The 15,169-nt window shown below is 40.9% G+C and overlaps 2 protein-coding genes across 2 annotated transcripts in view; both read right to left on the bottom strand.

Moving 5' to 3' along the window:
* The window catches only part of LOC137638635 (copine-8-like), a 52,245-nt gene extending 46,882 nt beyond the window's left edge, over positions 1–5,363 (bottom strand). Inside the window, exon 1 of the mRNA XM_068370890.1 lies at positions 5,219–5,363. The gene's annotated coding sequence lies outside the window, so the exon portion shown is untranslated. The remainder of the gene's footprint in view (positions 1–5,218) is intronic.
* Positions 5,364–13,955: 8,592 nt separating this feature from the next.
* LOC137634724 (golgin subfamily A member 6-like protein 26) overlaps positions 13,956–15,169 on the bottom strand; it is a 2,322-nt gene continuing 1,108 nt past the window's right edge. Inside the window, exon 1 of the mRNA XM_068367217.1 lies at positions 13,956–15,169. This exon is cut by the window's right edge and continues 1,108 nt beyond it. Within this exon, the coding sequence (XP_068223318.1) occupies positions 13,956–15,169 (1,214 nt within the window).

The following is a 15,169-nucleotide window of genomic DNA, read 5'->3' as shown; positions in this document are numbered from 1 at the left end:
GAGACCTGAAGCTTTTCCAGGTCAGATGTACTGCCAGTAGCTCCTTGCAGTTGAAATGCATTGTCCTTTGACTCGAGTTCCATAATCCCGAGCATTCCCGACCGTCTAATGTCGCACCCCAGCCTACGTCCGATGCGTCCGAGAAGAGAACGTAGTTGGGAGTCTGAACAGTCGGGGGAAGACCCTCTCTAAGGTTGATATAGTCCTTTCACCAAGTCAGACAAGACTTTATCTTTCCGGAAACCGGGATCGAGACCGCTTCTAGCGTCTTGTCCTTTTTCCAGTGAAAAGCTAGATGGTATAGAAGAGGACGGAGGTGTAGTCTTCCTAGTGACACAAATTGATCCACGGATGACAGTGTCCCTACCAGACTCATCCACAGCCTGACTGGGCAGCGTTCCTTCTTCAGCATCTTCTGGATGGATAGCAGGGCTGGGGGCTGATCGTCTTGTTCAGCAACGTCCTCATCAGAGGGTTCCTCATCCGAAACTGATGAGGAAACGGCAACGGAGTGGGCAACGTCTGACTCGCTGAATCCGGTCGCACTGGTGGATGCGTGACGGAGCCGGACGCAATATCATGGAACTGCTGCACAGTCTGTGAACTGTCAACAACCATGGGTGCGCGAGGAAGTACAGCGTCAACCCGAAACTGTCTAGACTGTCTGGGTTGTGCAGTCAACACCCTACCGGGTTGCTGAGGTTGACGCACTGCGTCACAACAAGTCACCTCTGCTGGTTGTTGATCGTCCTGAACGTCAACAACCACCTCCGAGCGTCGCTTAACGTCAACGTGCGACTGGCAACCCACACTGGGTCGCATCGGTGGAGGAACCACCTCAACTGGCAGACGCGAGTAGGTTACCTCAGCGTCATCAGGGCGCACAACCAACCGGTTGGAAGGTTGTTGGCCAGAAGGAGGAACCACCTCAACTGGCAGACGCGAGTAGGTTACCTCAGCGTCAACAGGGCGCAAAACCGACCGGTTGGAAGGTTGTTGGCCAGAAGGTTCTTCTCCACATTTAAGTCCTCTATCAAGGACGCAAGCTTGGACTGCATGTCTTGCAGCAAAGCCCATTTAGGGTCTACGGGAGCAGGTGTGGCAACAGACGGGGTTAGCGACTGAGGCGGAACCATTTACCATCCCTGAAAGCCTTGTTATGTGTGACATAATAGTACAGCAAAACTTCAAAGGCTCGACAAAAGTTGAGAAGTTGACCTGTAAACAACTTGGAGCGTCTCCTGGCTAGGCGCCAGGGCGAGTCTACCAGAATTGAGAAGTCTATCTGGGCAGAGGCATGAACTCCCAAGCCGAGAACTTCTCTCGTGTCCTATCAGACTCTCGCTCTATAAGCCAGTTTAAAAGAAGGGAAATCAAAGGCTGTATCCCTAAAACTCCTCCTGGTGCAAAAACCAGTCGCCTAGCCAACGTAACGCTCTCTAGGAGAGCGAGAGAGCACTAGCTTAAAAACAACGGCTTCGAAGTAGCTAGGCCTAGTGTAAGTTCTGACGTTTAGGCAAACGAGGAGCAGCAGTTACAAGATCCGGACGAAGATCCTTAAAAATCATCATGATTTAATTAAAGTCCATAGGAGGCTAAGCAGCTTAAGGCTCCTCTCCAAATGACAGAGTCCTCAAGGGAATATCAGTAGGAGGGAGAACAGCAACTTCCTCATCTACAGGAACCTTGTCCGATAACAGCTAGGTTACCTCAGTGAGTCTCTCACTGGTGCATTAGTAGCAGACCAGAAGGCAACGTCATGTAACTGCTTGACAGTCTGTGAACTGTCAACAACTGAACTGTCCACCACAACAGGTGCGTGAGGACATACAGTGTCCACTCGAGACTGCTTTGACTGTCTAGACTGAGCAGTCAAAACAACTCTAGAATGTGGAGGTTGACGCACCGCGTCAAAACAAAACAACTTAGACTGTTGTTGTACCTCTCGAACGTCAACGGAAGGTTCCGTGCGTTACTGAACGTCAACATGCAGCTGGCAGGGTACACTGGAACGCATGGGTGGCGGGACTCTCTCAGCTGGAGTGCGGCAGAAGGTCGCCTCAGCGTCCACAGGACGCACAACCGTGGTTGGTTGTAGGCTAGAGGTTGGTGCAGTGTCAACCTTCTCCGCACGAAAGTCCCGCATCAATGACGTTAACTGAGACTGCATGGTCTGCAGCAAAGACCACTTAGGGTCTACAGGAGCAGGTGCGGCAACAGACGGTGTGACTGCCTGATGCGGTACCGCTTTGCCTCTCTTAGGAGGTGAGCAGTCGTCGGAAGACTGCAGCGAGTCCGAACTGACCCAGTGGCTACAACTGGGCCGTTGGACTTGCGCGGAATGGACCGACTTGCGCTTAATAAGCCGCGAGACCTTGGTCCATGGTTTCTTACGAGAAACCTCTTCCGCAGACGAGAAATAAATGGGCTCTCTCGTCTTTGTGTGGGTGGGGCGATCTTGGGTAGATACGCCCGAAACCACGGAGGGAAAAAAACGTCTGTTCGTTGATCAAGGCCTCTCGAACCCATAAGTCGTTCGACATTACTTCTCCCCTGGGCTTGGGAGCTTGCAAGAGGTCCCGGACTAGGTGAACGACAGGCACGAACAGACGAACCCTCGGACGCAACACTGTAACACTTTGCGCATATCACTTTATCGATTTTCTGTTTTGCACTTATTTCACTGAAATCGAAACTTTTACTGATTTCTACCTGAAACACGCAATTCTACCCTTCATTAAAAGGTAGTAATTGCGAAATCAGTCGTATAATGCAGCTCATTAATACTAGCAAAAAACAGAAAACATATATAAAGATAAAAAATTCAGTGGCTGGGAAAGAGACTAAACACTAGTTCAAATAAACTACGTTTACAATCTCTCACCGCACATAGCCTGGGGACAAGAATAAAACCCTAGAAACGTTTTACCTTCTTCCCCGTACAGCGACTAGGGACGAGAGTAACACGAGAACAACGTTACCCGCTTGAACGGAACGTTTTCTCTCCTCTCTCTCCCTCCGTCTCTATCTCTCTCTCTCTTTCTCTCTTGATTTCGCACCTAAGAGAAGAGCCCAATTATATATCGTCAAAAAAAAACATGTTATATGACTAAAGGAAAAAACTGAAAGGTTTTCCAAATAAAAAGTTCCTTTAATTTAGAATTTAAAACATTTAAGCTAAGAAAGAAAGAACAAAACGTCAGAATCGAATTACTCTTACTGCAAAGTGAAACCGTGATACACTCTCTCTCTATCGTAACGATAGAGCGCATGTTGAACGTCCTGAACGTCAACAACTGCGTAGTCTAAAAAACTAAACGTAGTTCATCTTTGAAAACAGTACGAAGACTATCAAAGAAATTCTTTCATAAAACATTAAATCTAAAAAGTTTTAAATTCTTTAAAGGCTAAATACGATATAACGGGCTCAACGTTGATTAACTTCGGTTCCAAGTTAGGACCGCCTACTATCAGGAAAGGTCGCATATAAACAAAACATAAAAATTTATTTTTATATGTTTATAATAAATGGAAAGTTAATCGAAGAGGCCTAATAAAGGCGGAGAGATATAAAATATATAGATCTATAACGTGTTAAGCAAAATTACTAAAAACCTAAACACACTTCCGTCTAAGGGAAGGGTCGGCCATTTAAAAGTGAAAGAGAGTCCATACTCTCTTTGTCACCATAATTAAATCTATCCAAAACGAGTTCAAGTTTTGAGATGAAGATAAAACACCTGCATAGCGAAAGCTCAAAACTAGAATAGTGTACTTCACCAAATAGTTGTGAAAACAAATCCAGTTAGTAACAGCGAATTAGTAGGTCTTGCCGGTAGCCCGACAGAGAGAAAATTGGTTCTGTGTTTACATTGAGTACTGAGTACCTGCTCGACAGATGGCGCTGTTGATGTACACCCCCTACCTGCATAGCGATCGCTGGCGTATTTTGAACGTAGAGTTTTCTGTCGAGCAACAGAGTTGCAGCTTATATAATCACCGGCTAAGTTTAATATTGAAAAATGTATCACTGATCTAAGCCCAAGTAGTACAAGAGCAAATCAAGCAAAATTTGATAACGCATGGAAAATATGAATGTCATCTTTTCACAGCTCAACTACTCGAATTTGAAAATTGTGGTTTTCTGCCAACACCTATCATTGGAAACACTGAAATCACCTATGAATACACAAGGAATACCTCTTACTTTCTTTATTAGGGGTATTGTATAATACTAGTATGTTGCCAAAGTTTCTTCAACATCAGTTTTGACAGTCAGAGATGATTCCGAAGTGTCATTCTTAGCTTTCTTCCTAATCTTGGCAAACTCCACCCATTGCAGACAAGGCCATGACCTGCACTCGCCACAAGGGAATGACGGCAAAGTTATATCTTGCAAAAACACATATAATGTGGATCAACAGTAGGTTTAAAAATAACTCTTATCATAGTTTTTCCCTGGACACTTAAAATGTGCTGGTCTTGCTGTGGCCCATTGGTAACATCTCTGCCTGTTGATTGCCAGACTGGGGTTCGAGTCTCACTCAAACTACTAAGTTCCTGGGGTGTATGTATGATCGTGACCACCAGTATGTATTATATCTAACTTAGAATAAGGGGGGTCGCAGGGGGGTGTTAGCCTCCCATTAATTAAGTAGGTTAGGGCACGGATTGTAGGTTAGGTTAGGGGGGGAAAGTTTGGGTTAGTTGATGTACATATTTAATGAACGTGTGAGGAACTGGCTGCTGATATACAAAGGCTCCTAGTTCCTTTAGTGTCTGCAACCTGACTATCCTTGTATGATAAGGATGGGGGGTTTGGGGGAGCCTGTAGGTCCACCAGCAGAGTCATCAGCAGCCATTACCTGGCCCTTCCTGGTCCTAGTTTGGGCGCTGATATTGTGTACATATGGTTAGTCTCTAGGACAATACCAGTTTCCCTTATCTCTGCCATTCATGAGTGACCTTCAAACTGGCAGGTGGGCGGGGTTCTCCCAACATCCATCAGTAGTTAAACTATCTCGTTAAATCTTAACGGCCGTTCAGGCTTCGCTAGTAATCAAAGAATCACATATTAACCCTTCTATTAAAGGACAAAAAGGCAATCTACTCATGAATAAATGGTTCAAGTATCTGGCAAGAAATCAAAATACAGTATTGTACTTTCACTATATTTTCTTCAATATTTTTTTGGTTTCTATTGCATTTTTATACTCGCCGGTAATTTCTGCAGGTAGTTCTATAACTTCTGTTCCTTATAGTGTAAACTGGCAAAGCTGTAGCAGGATAGTTAGTACGAAGGAGTAAATTTCGGAATGCAGTACTTCAGTTTACTTCGAAGCAAAATAAGGAACTCGTGAATTTCAAAGTTCCTCGTTGCTCTCTACATAACACTGTGATTGTGGGCATACTACTAGAAGAAGCCCAATCTGCAGAAAATTCATTATCATTAGTTACCTTCTACACAGACAGCACAGCTTACATACTTTTACTTCTAACTTCAAGGGCCTTTCTAATATACCGGGTAACATCTTTAGCTGGTGTTTCTAAATTCCCTATTTCTATGTCATTGTTTTTAAATGTTCTTAACTCATTACAGCAAAACATATGCTCCGTAGTATCCTCTACCTTCCTACGAAACACACAAAGCCTATCCTTATCATTCCTGTTTCTATATTTTTCTTTTAATTCTATCACATTTAATCTTGTTTTCATAACTATTACTGCCTCCTTAGTGTTAAGTTCTCCTATGTAGTCTCTTCTGTCATTACTATTCACAAACCTGTTTGGTCATCTCTGCTTTATTTTCTTCTAGTTTTCTCATAATTTTATTTGCAACTTTATTTTATTGAGTTCTTGCTTTTTAAACTTCCTTACTTCTTCAATTTTGATATCATATTTATTGCATATTTCTGTGATGCTTTTTCCCCAACCATATGGGGAATATGGTTTTCTTTTTTTTTCCCAATCGGGTATAAAACTTCTATCTTCTTTCCTATATTTTTCTGTCACTAAGTAAGAAATCAAGAGTGCCAACTATTTATCCATAAGATAAAGATCTTGTACAAGATCTTAACCAACAAACATAGCACACAAGAAGAATGTAAACCGCTTCTTTCTGCAAAGTTGGTTGGCCTCCTAGATTATTTCCACCGAAGTACTAGAAGGTTAAAGGTGACTGGTTTCAGTTCCGGTTCCATCAGAATAGATGCTCACCAGAACATCAGCCGGGCAAGCCCAACCCCCCACTGTGGTGCCCTACCACAGCAGTAGCCTCCCCAGTAAACAGCTTAAACTCACGGTCCTGGGCGGGGATCGATCTCTTGCCATGCGAAATGCTAGGCAAATACGTTACCACTGTACTAGCCAGGAGGCTAGTACAGATTTCCTTTCCAGATTTAAAATGCTTGTAGGAAGTAACTAGATTCCTTAGGAGTTGCTTATTCAATTATTTCCAAACTAACATTGGAAGATGATGCATTTACTCTATAAGGAAAAAAAATCAGAAGGGCTAATTATTTGTCCACATGATGAAGATCTTGTACTAGATATTTAACAAAAAAAACATTGCCAACAAGAAGAATCTAAACGTCTTCCTTCCGCAAATTAGGTCTGGTCTTCTGGAGAATTTCCACAGAAGTACTGGAAGGTGGCCATCCATAAGAAAAAAAAATCAAGAGGGCCAACTATTTGTCCACATGATAAAGGTCTTGTACAAGAAGATCTTTACAAACGAACATTACATCCAAGAAGAATCTAAATCTCTTCCTACTGCAAAGTTGGACTGGTCCTTTAGAGTATTTCCACCGAAATACTAGAAGGTGGGCACGTATACGAAGAAATTAAAAGGCACAATTAATTTGTCTGCATGATAAAGATCTTGTACAAGAAGAACTCTTTTAATTAACATTGCACCCAAAAACAATCTAAACCTTTCCATTCTGAAAAATTGGGCAGGTCTTCATTCCCATCGACGTAGGCTACTAGAAATACTAGAAGGTGAGCACATATAAGAAGAAATCAAGAGGGCCAAAAATTTTTCCATATGATAAAAACTTGTAAAAGAAAATCTTCACCAAAGAACATTGCATACAAGAATAATCTAAATGTCTTCTTTGTGCAAACTCGGAATGGCCTTCTTGATTGTTTCCACCGAAGTACTAGAAGTGGGCATTTATAAGAAGAAATCAAGAAGGCTAACTATGTGTCTACATAAAGATTTTGTACAAGATCTTTACCAAGGAAAATTGCATACAAGAAGAATCTAAACATCTTTCTTCTGCAAAGTTGGTCTGGCCTCTAGATTATTTCCACCGAGGTACTAGAAGGTGGATATCTATAAGAAAAAGCAAGAAGGCCAACTATTTATCCTCAAGATAAAGATCCTGTACAAGAAGATCTTCCCCAAAGAACATTGCATTCAAGAAGAATCGAAACCTCTTCCTTCTGCAAAGTTAGGCTAGGCCTGTATATTATTTCCACCGAAGTATTAAAAGTGGGCATCTATAACAAGAAATCAAGAGGACCAACTATGTGTCCACCTGATAAAGATCTTATACAAGATTTTCACCACAGAACATTGCATACAAGAAGAATTTAAACCTTTTCCTTCTGCAAAGTTGGGCTGGTGTTCTAGATTATTTCCATTGAAGTCGTAGAAGGTGAGAATCTATAAGAAGATATATAGAGGGCCTGCTATTTTGTCCATATGATGAAGATCTTGTACAAGAAGACCTTCACCAAGGAACATTGCATATAAGAAGAATCTAAATCTCTTCCTTCTGCAAAGTTGGAATGTCCTTCTAGATTATTTCCACCCAAATACTAGAAGGTGGGCATCTATAAGAAGAAATCAAGAGTTAGAGAACTATCAGATAAGATCCAAGAAAGTAGACTGAGGTGGTATGGTCATGTCAAGAGAAGAGATGAACAGTATGTTGGGAGGAGAGAAATAGGAATGGAGGTACAGGGAACGAGAAGGAGAGGGACACCAAAGCGAAGGTGGATGGAGTGTATCAAGGATGACCTTCGATCAAAGGGATTAACCGGTGATGAAGTGTGGGACAGAGGTAGATGGAGAACGCTGGTCAGAAACATTGACCCAACATAAAATTGGGAGAAGATGCAGACAAAGAAGAAGAAGACAAGAAGATCTTCACCAAGTGACATTGCATTCAAGAAGAATCTAAACTTCTTCCTTCTGTAAAATTGGAATGTCCTTCTAGATTATTTCCACCGAAGTACTAGAATGTGGGTATCTTATAAGAAGAAATCAAGAGGACCAACTATGTGTCCGCAAGATAAAGATCCTGTATAAGAAGATCTTTACCAAGGAACATTGCATACAAGAAGAATCTAAACTTCTTCCTTCTGCAAAGTTTGGCTGGCCTTCTAGATTATTTCCACGGAAGAAATCAAGACGACCAACTTTGTGTCCACAAGATAAAAATCTTGTACAAGAAGATCTTTACCAAGGAACATTGCATACAAGAAGAATCTGAACTTCTTCCTTCTGCAAAGTTGGGCTGGCCTTCTAGATTATTTCCACCGAAGAAATTAAGAGGACCAACTTTGTGTCCACAAGATAAAGATCTTGTACAAGAAGATCTTTACCAAGGATCATTGCATACAAGAAGAATCTAAATCTCTTCCTTTTGCAAAGTTGGGCTGGCCTTCTATATTATTTCCACGGAAGAAATCAAGACGACCAACTTTGTGTCCACAAGATAAAGATCTTGTACAAGAAGATCCTTACCAAGGAACATTGCATACAAGAAGAATCTGAACTTCTTCCTTCTGCAGAGTTGGGCTGGCCTTCTATATTATTTCCACGGAAGAAATCAAGACGACCAACTTTGTGTCCACAAGATAAAGATCTTGTACAAGAAGATCCTTACCAAGGAACATTGCATACAAGAAGAATCTGAACTTCTTCCTTCTGCAAAGTTGGGCTGGCCTTCTAGATTATTTCCACGGAAGAAATCAAGACGACCAACTTTGTGTCCACAAGATAAAGATCTTGTACAAGAAGATCCTTACCAAGGAACATTGCATACAAGAAGAATCTGAACTTCTTCCTTCTGCAGAGTTGGGCTGGCCTTCTAGATTATTTCCACCGAAGAGATTAAGAGGACCAACTTTGTGTCCACAAGATAAAGATCTTGTACAAGAAGATCTTTACCAAGGATCATTGCATACAAGAAGAATCTGAACTTCTTCCTTCTGCAAAGTTGGGCTGGCCTTCTATATTATTTCCACGGAAGAAATCAAGACGACCAACTTTGTGTCCACAAGATAAAGATCTTGTACAAGAAGATCCTTACCAAGGAACATTGCATACAAGAAGAATCTGAACTTCTTCCTTCTGCAAAGTTGGGCTGGCCTTCTAGATTATTTCCACCGAAGAGATTAAGAGGACCAACTTTGTGTCCACAAGATAAAGATCTTGTACAAGAAGATCTTTACCAAGGATCATTGCATACAAGAAGAATCTAAATCTCTTCCTTCTGCAAAGTTGGGCTGGCCTTCTATATTATTTCCACGGAAGAAATCAAGACGACCAACTTTGTGTCCACAAGATAAAGATCTTGTACAAGAAGATCCTTACCAAGGAACATTGCATACAAGAAGAATCTGAACTTCTTCCTTCTGCAGAGTTGGGCTGGCCTTCTATATTATTTCCACGGAAGAAATCAAGACGACCAACTTTGTGTCCACAAGATAAAGATCTTGTACAAGAAGATCCTTACCAAGGAACATTGCATACAAGAAGAATCTGAACTTCTTCCTTCTGCAAAGTTGGGCTGGCCTTCTAGATTATTTCCACCGAAGAGATTAAGAGGACCAACTTTGTGTCCACAAGATAAAGATCTTGTACAAGAAGATCTTTACCAAGGATCATTGCATACAAGAAGAATCTGAACTTCTTCCTTCTGCAAAGTTGGGCTGGCCTTCTATATTATTTCCACGGAAGAAATCAAGACGACCAACTTTGTGTCCACAAGATAAAGATCTTGTACAAGAAGATCCTTACCAAGGAACATTGCATACAAGAAGAATCTGAACTTCTTCCTTCTGCAAAGTTGGGCTGGCCTTCTAGATTATTTCCACCGAAGAAATTAAGAGGACCAACTTTGTGTCCACAAGATAAAGATCTTGTACAAGAAGATCTTTACCAAGGAACATTGCATACAAGAAGAATCTAAATCTCTTCCTTCTGCAAAGTTGGGCTGGCCTTCTAGATTATTTCCACGGAAGAAATCAAGACGACCAACTTTGTGTCCACAAGATAAAGATCTTGTACAAGAAGATCTTTACCAAGGAACATTGCATACAAGAAGAATCTGAACTTCTTCCTTCTGCAAAGTTGGGCTGGCCTTCTAGATTATTTCCACGGAAGAAATCAAGACGACCAACTTTGTGTCCACAAGATAAAGATCTTGTACAAGAAGATCTTTACTGAGGAACATTGCATACAAGAAGAATCTGAACTTCTTCGTTCTGAAAAGTTGGGCTGGCCTTCTAGATCATTTCCACGGAAGAAATCAAGACGACCAACTTTGTGTCCACAAGATAAAGATCTTGTACAAGAAGATCTTTACCAAGGAACATTGCATACAAGAAGAATCTGAACTTCTTCCTTCTGCAAAGTTGGGCTGGCCTTCTAGATTATTTCCACGGAAGAAATCAAGACGACCAACTTTGTGTCCACAAGATAAAGATCTTGTACAAGAAGATCCTTACTAAGGAACATTGCATACAAGAAGAATCTGAACTTCTTCCTTCTGCAAAGTTGGGCTGGCCTTCTAGATTATTTCCACGGAAGAAATCAAGACGACCAACTTTGTGTCCACAAGATAAAGATCTTGTACAAGAAGATCTTTACCAAGGAACATTGCATAAAAGAAGAATCTGAACTTCTTCCTTCTGCTAAGTTGGGCTGGCCTTCTGGATTATTTCCACGGAAGAAATCAAGACGACCAACTTTGTGTCCACAAGATAAAGATCTTGTACAAGAAGATCTTTACCAAGGAACATTGCATACAAGAAGAATCTGAACTTCTTCCTTCTGCAAAGTTGGGCTGGCCTTCTAGATTATTTCCACGGAAGAAATCAAGACGACCAACTTTGTGTCCACAAGATAAAGATCTTGTACAAGAAGATCTTTACTAAGGAACATTGCATACAAGAAGAATCTGAACTTCTTCCTTCTGCAAAGTTGGGCTGGCCTTCTAGATTATTTCCACGGAAGAAATCAAGACGACCAACTTTGTGTCCACAAGATAAAGATCTTGTACAAGAAGATCCTTACCAAGGAACATTGCATACAAGAAGAATCTGAACTTCTTCCTTCTGCAAAGTTGGGCTGGCCTTCTAGATTATTTCCACGGAAGAAATCAAGACGACCAACTTTGTGTCCACAAGATAAAGATCTTGTACAAGAAGATCTTTACCAAGGAACATTGCATACAAGAAGAATCTAAATCTCTTCCTTCTGCAAAGTTGGGCTGGCCTTCTAGATTATTTCCACGGAAGAAATCAAGACGACCAACTTTGTGTCCACAAGATAAAGATCTTGTACAAGAAGATCTTTACCAAGGAACATTGCATACAAGAAGAATCTGAACTTCTTCCTTCTGCAAAGTTGGGCTGGCCTTCTAGATTATTTCCACGGAAGAAATCAAGACGACCAACTTTGTGTCCACAAGATAAAGATCTTGTACAAGAAGATCCTTACCAAGGAACATTGCATACAAGAAGAATCTGAACTTCTTCCTTCTGCAAAGTTGGGCTGGCCTTCTAGATTATTTCCACGGAAGAAATCAAGACGACCAACTTTGTGTCCACAAGATAAAGATCTTGTACAAGAAGATCTTTACCAAGGAACATTGCATACAAGAAGAATCTAAATCTCTTCCTTCTGCAAAGTTGGGCTGGCCTTCTAGATTATTTCCACGGAAGAAATCAAGACGACCAACTTTGTGTCCACAAGATAAAGATCTTGTACAAGAAGATCTTTACCAAGGAACATTGCATACAAGAAGAATCTGAACTTCTTCCTTCTGCAAAGTTGGGCTGGCCTTCTAGATTATTTCCACGGAAGAAATCAAGACGACCAACTTTGTGTCCACAAGATAAAGATCTTGTACAAGAAGATCTTTACTAAGGAACATTGCATACAAGAAGAATCTGAACTTCTTCCTTCTGCAAAGTTGGGCTGGCCTTCTAGATTATTTCCACGGAAGAAATCAAGACGACCAACTTTGCGTCCACAAGATAAAGATCTTGTACAAGAAGATCCTTACCAAGGAACATTGCATACAAGAAGAATCTGAACTTCTTCCTTCTGCAAAGTTGGGCTGGCCTTCTAGATTATTTCCACGGAAGAAATCAAGACGACCAACTTTGTGTCCACAAGATAAAGATCTTGTACAAGAAGATCTTTACCAAGGAACATTGCATACAAGAAGAATCTGAACTTCTTCCTTCTGCAAAGTTGGGCTGGCCTTCTAGATTATTTCCACGGAAGAAATCAAGACGACCAACTTTGTGTCCACAAGATAAAGATCTTGTACAAGAAGATCTTTACCAAGGAACATTGCATACAAGAAGAATCTGAACTTCTTCCTTCTGCAAAGTTGGGCTGGCCTTCTAGATTATTTCCACGGAAGAAATCAAGACGACCAACTTTGTGTCCACAAGATAAAGATCTTGTACAAGAAGATCTTTACCAAGGAACATTGCATAAAAGAAGAATCTGAACTTCTTCCTTCAGCAAAGTTAGGCTGGCCTTCTAGATTATTTCCACGGAAGAAATCAAGTCGACCAAATTTGTGTCCACAAGATAAAGATATTGTACAAGAAGATCTTTACCAAGGAACATTGCATACAAGAAGAATCTGAACTTCTTCCTTCTGCAAAGTTAGGCTGGCCTTCTAGATTATTTCCACGGAAGAAATCAAGACGACCAACTTTGTGTCCACAAGATAAAGATCTTGTACAAGAAGATCTTTACCAAGGAACATTGCATAAAAGAAGAATCTGAACTTCTTCCTTCAGCAAAGTTAGGCTGGCCTTCTAGATTATTTCCACGGAAGAAATCAAGTCGACCAAATTTGTGTCCACAAGATAAAGATATTGTACAAGAAGATCTTTACCAAGGAACATTGCATACAAGAAGAATCTGAACTTCTTCCTTCTGCAAAGTTAGGCTGGCCTTCTAGATTATTTCCACGGAAGAAATCAAGACGACCAACTTTGTGTCCACAAGATAAAGATCTTGTACAAGAAGATCTTTACCAAGGAACATTGCATAAAAGAAGAATCTGAACTTCTTCCTTCAGCAAAGTTAGGCTGGCCTTCTAGAGTATTTCCACGGAAGAAATCAAGTCGACCAAATTTGTGTCCACAAGATAAAGATCTTGTACAAGAAGATCTTTACCAAGGAACATTGCATACAAGAAGAATCTGAACTTCTTCCTTCTGCAAAGTTGGGCTGGCCTTCTAGATTATTTCCACCGAAGAAATTAAGAGGACCAACTTTGTGTCCACAAGATAAAGATCTTGTACAAGAAGATCTTTAACAAGGAACATTGCATACAAGAAGAATCTGAACTTCTTCCTTCTGCAAAGTTGGGCTGGCCTTCTATATTATTTCCACCGAAGAAATTAAGACGACCAACTTTGTGTCCACAAGATAAAGATCTTGTACAAGAAGATCTTTACCAGGGAACATTGCATACAAGAAGAATCTAAATCTCTTCCTTCTGCAAAGTTGTGCTAGTGCCATCTTAGATTGTTAAAATTTCCAAATAGAGCTACCATCCTGGTATTCATTCCCAAGGCTATGTACAATTCAGTTTCTAGATGTGACCTTGAGTTTGACTTTAGATTTGTTACCCAGGGTGTTATCTTCAGACATGTTATCTGGAAATTTTGACCTTGTAGGATCCTTCTTAATTTTTGCCTTCAGAGCTAGCAGTTTGGCCTTTTTTCTTCAGACCTAGCATCTTTTTGCACTTTTTCACAATACTTGACAATTTGAAATTGTTTCTTTTAGCTATCTTGAATTTTTCTTCAAAGTTGCCATCCTGGACTTTGCCTTTAGAGCCCGCCTCCTGGATTAAGCTATTAGAGTGGCCTTCAGAGCTATCTTCATGGACTTTGTCTTTAGCGCAGGCATCTTTCATTTGGTTGTCAGAGATACCTTCCCGTACTTTGGCTTCAGAATGACCATCCCGGACTTTGTCTTCAGAAATGACATCCTGGAGTTGGATTTGAGAAATTTTATCCTGGACTTCGCTTTCGGAACGATCATCCTGCACAAGGCTTCCTCCTCTTCCAGCTGTTCTTCCAAGTCCTGAATCTGTAACTGAAGTTTCTTGTCTCCGTTGTAATCGTTCCTCTTCATTTTGCCTCTCAAGCCGAGTTATCATCCTTATGTTCTCTTCATCTATTTCAAGTACTTGCCCAATTTCCCCTTCTTTGACCCAGGAATTTTCTAATTCTCTCAGTTTTCTCTTCCATTCATTCATCGGTTCTTCCTCAACACACTCTTCTATTTTCCTTTGTTTTTCATAAGTCTCCTCCACCTCCCTGTCAGTTTCATGGCGTTGCTCCTTGAATATTTCTTTCAATATGTCATTAAAAGATGAAATCGGCCTTCTTTCCAGGATTTCCAGAATTTGAGCTTCATCGAGCATCTGGATTGAGGAGTACGTCTCTAGATCGCGCAGTGTTTCAAAATCATTTTCGTGCTCCCGAGACTTTCTACTTCTGTATTCCTCCTTTTCCTCAATAAACTCCTCTCTTTTCCCAATCTCCAACGCTGTCATTGTTTCTTTCACTAATTTTTCCTCAGTATCAATTTCATTGCGATAGGTACTTTTCTCTTGAGCAGAGGCTTCTCTTTCTTTGCATAAGTTTCCCCGATCATTCAATAGGTGTAGGAGGAGATGATGATGTTTATTCAATACATCTTTTACCACACCAAGCTCTTTCTCTACCTCAAATTCCTTTTCATCCTTGGAGAAAATATCATATTCCTTTCTTGCTCTCTCGTTCTCCTGGAACTTATCAATCGTATGATATTCATCTTGTGTAATTTCATTCATTTTCCACTCCAAGAATTTTCTTTTCCTCCTGGAAGTTTCAAAATTTTGCGTCAATA

Source organism: Palaemon carinicauda, chromosome 3, assembly GCF_036898095.1.
Source record: "Palaemon carinicauda isolate YSFRI2023 chromosome 3, ASM3689809v2, whole genome shotgun sequence".
In the NCBI taxonomy this organism is placed as follows: Eukaryota; Metazoa; Arthropoda; class Malacostraca; order Decapoda; family Palaemonidae; genus Palaemon; species Palaemon carinicauda.
The sequence above is the reverse complement of the archived record's forward strand: the minus strand, read 5'-3'. Positions and strand labels throughout refer to the sequence as shown.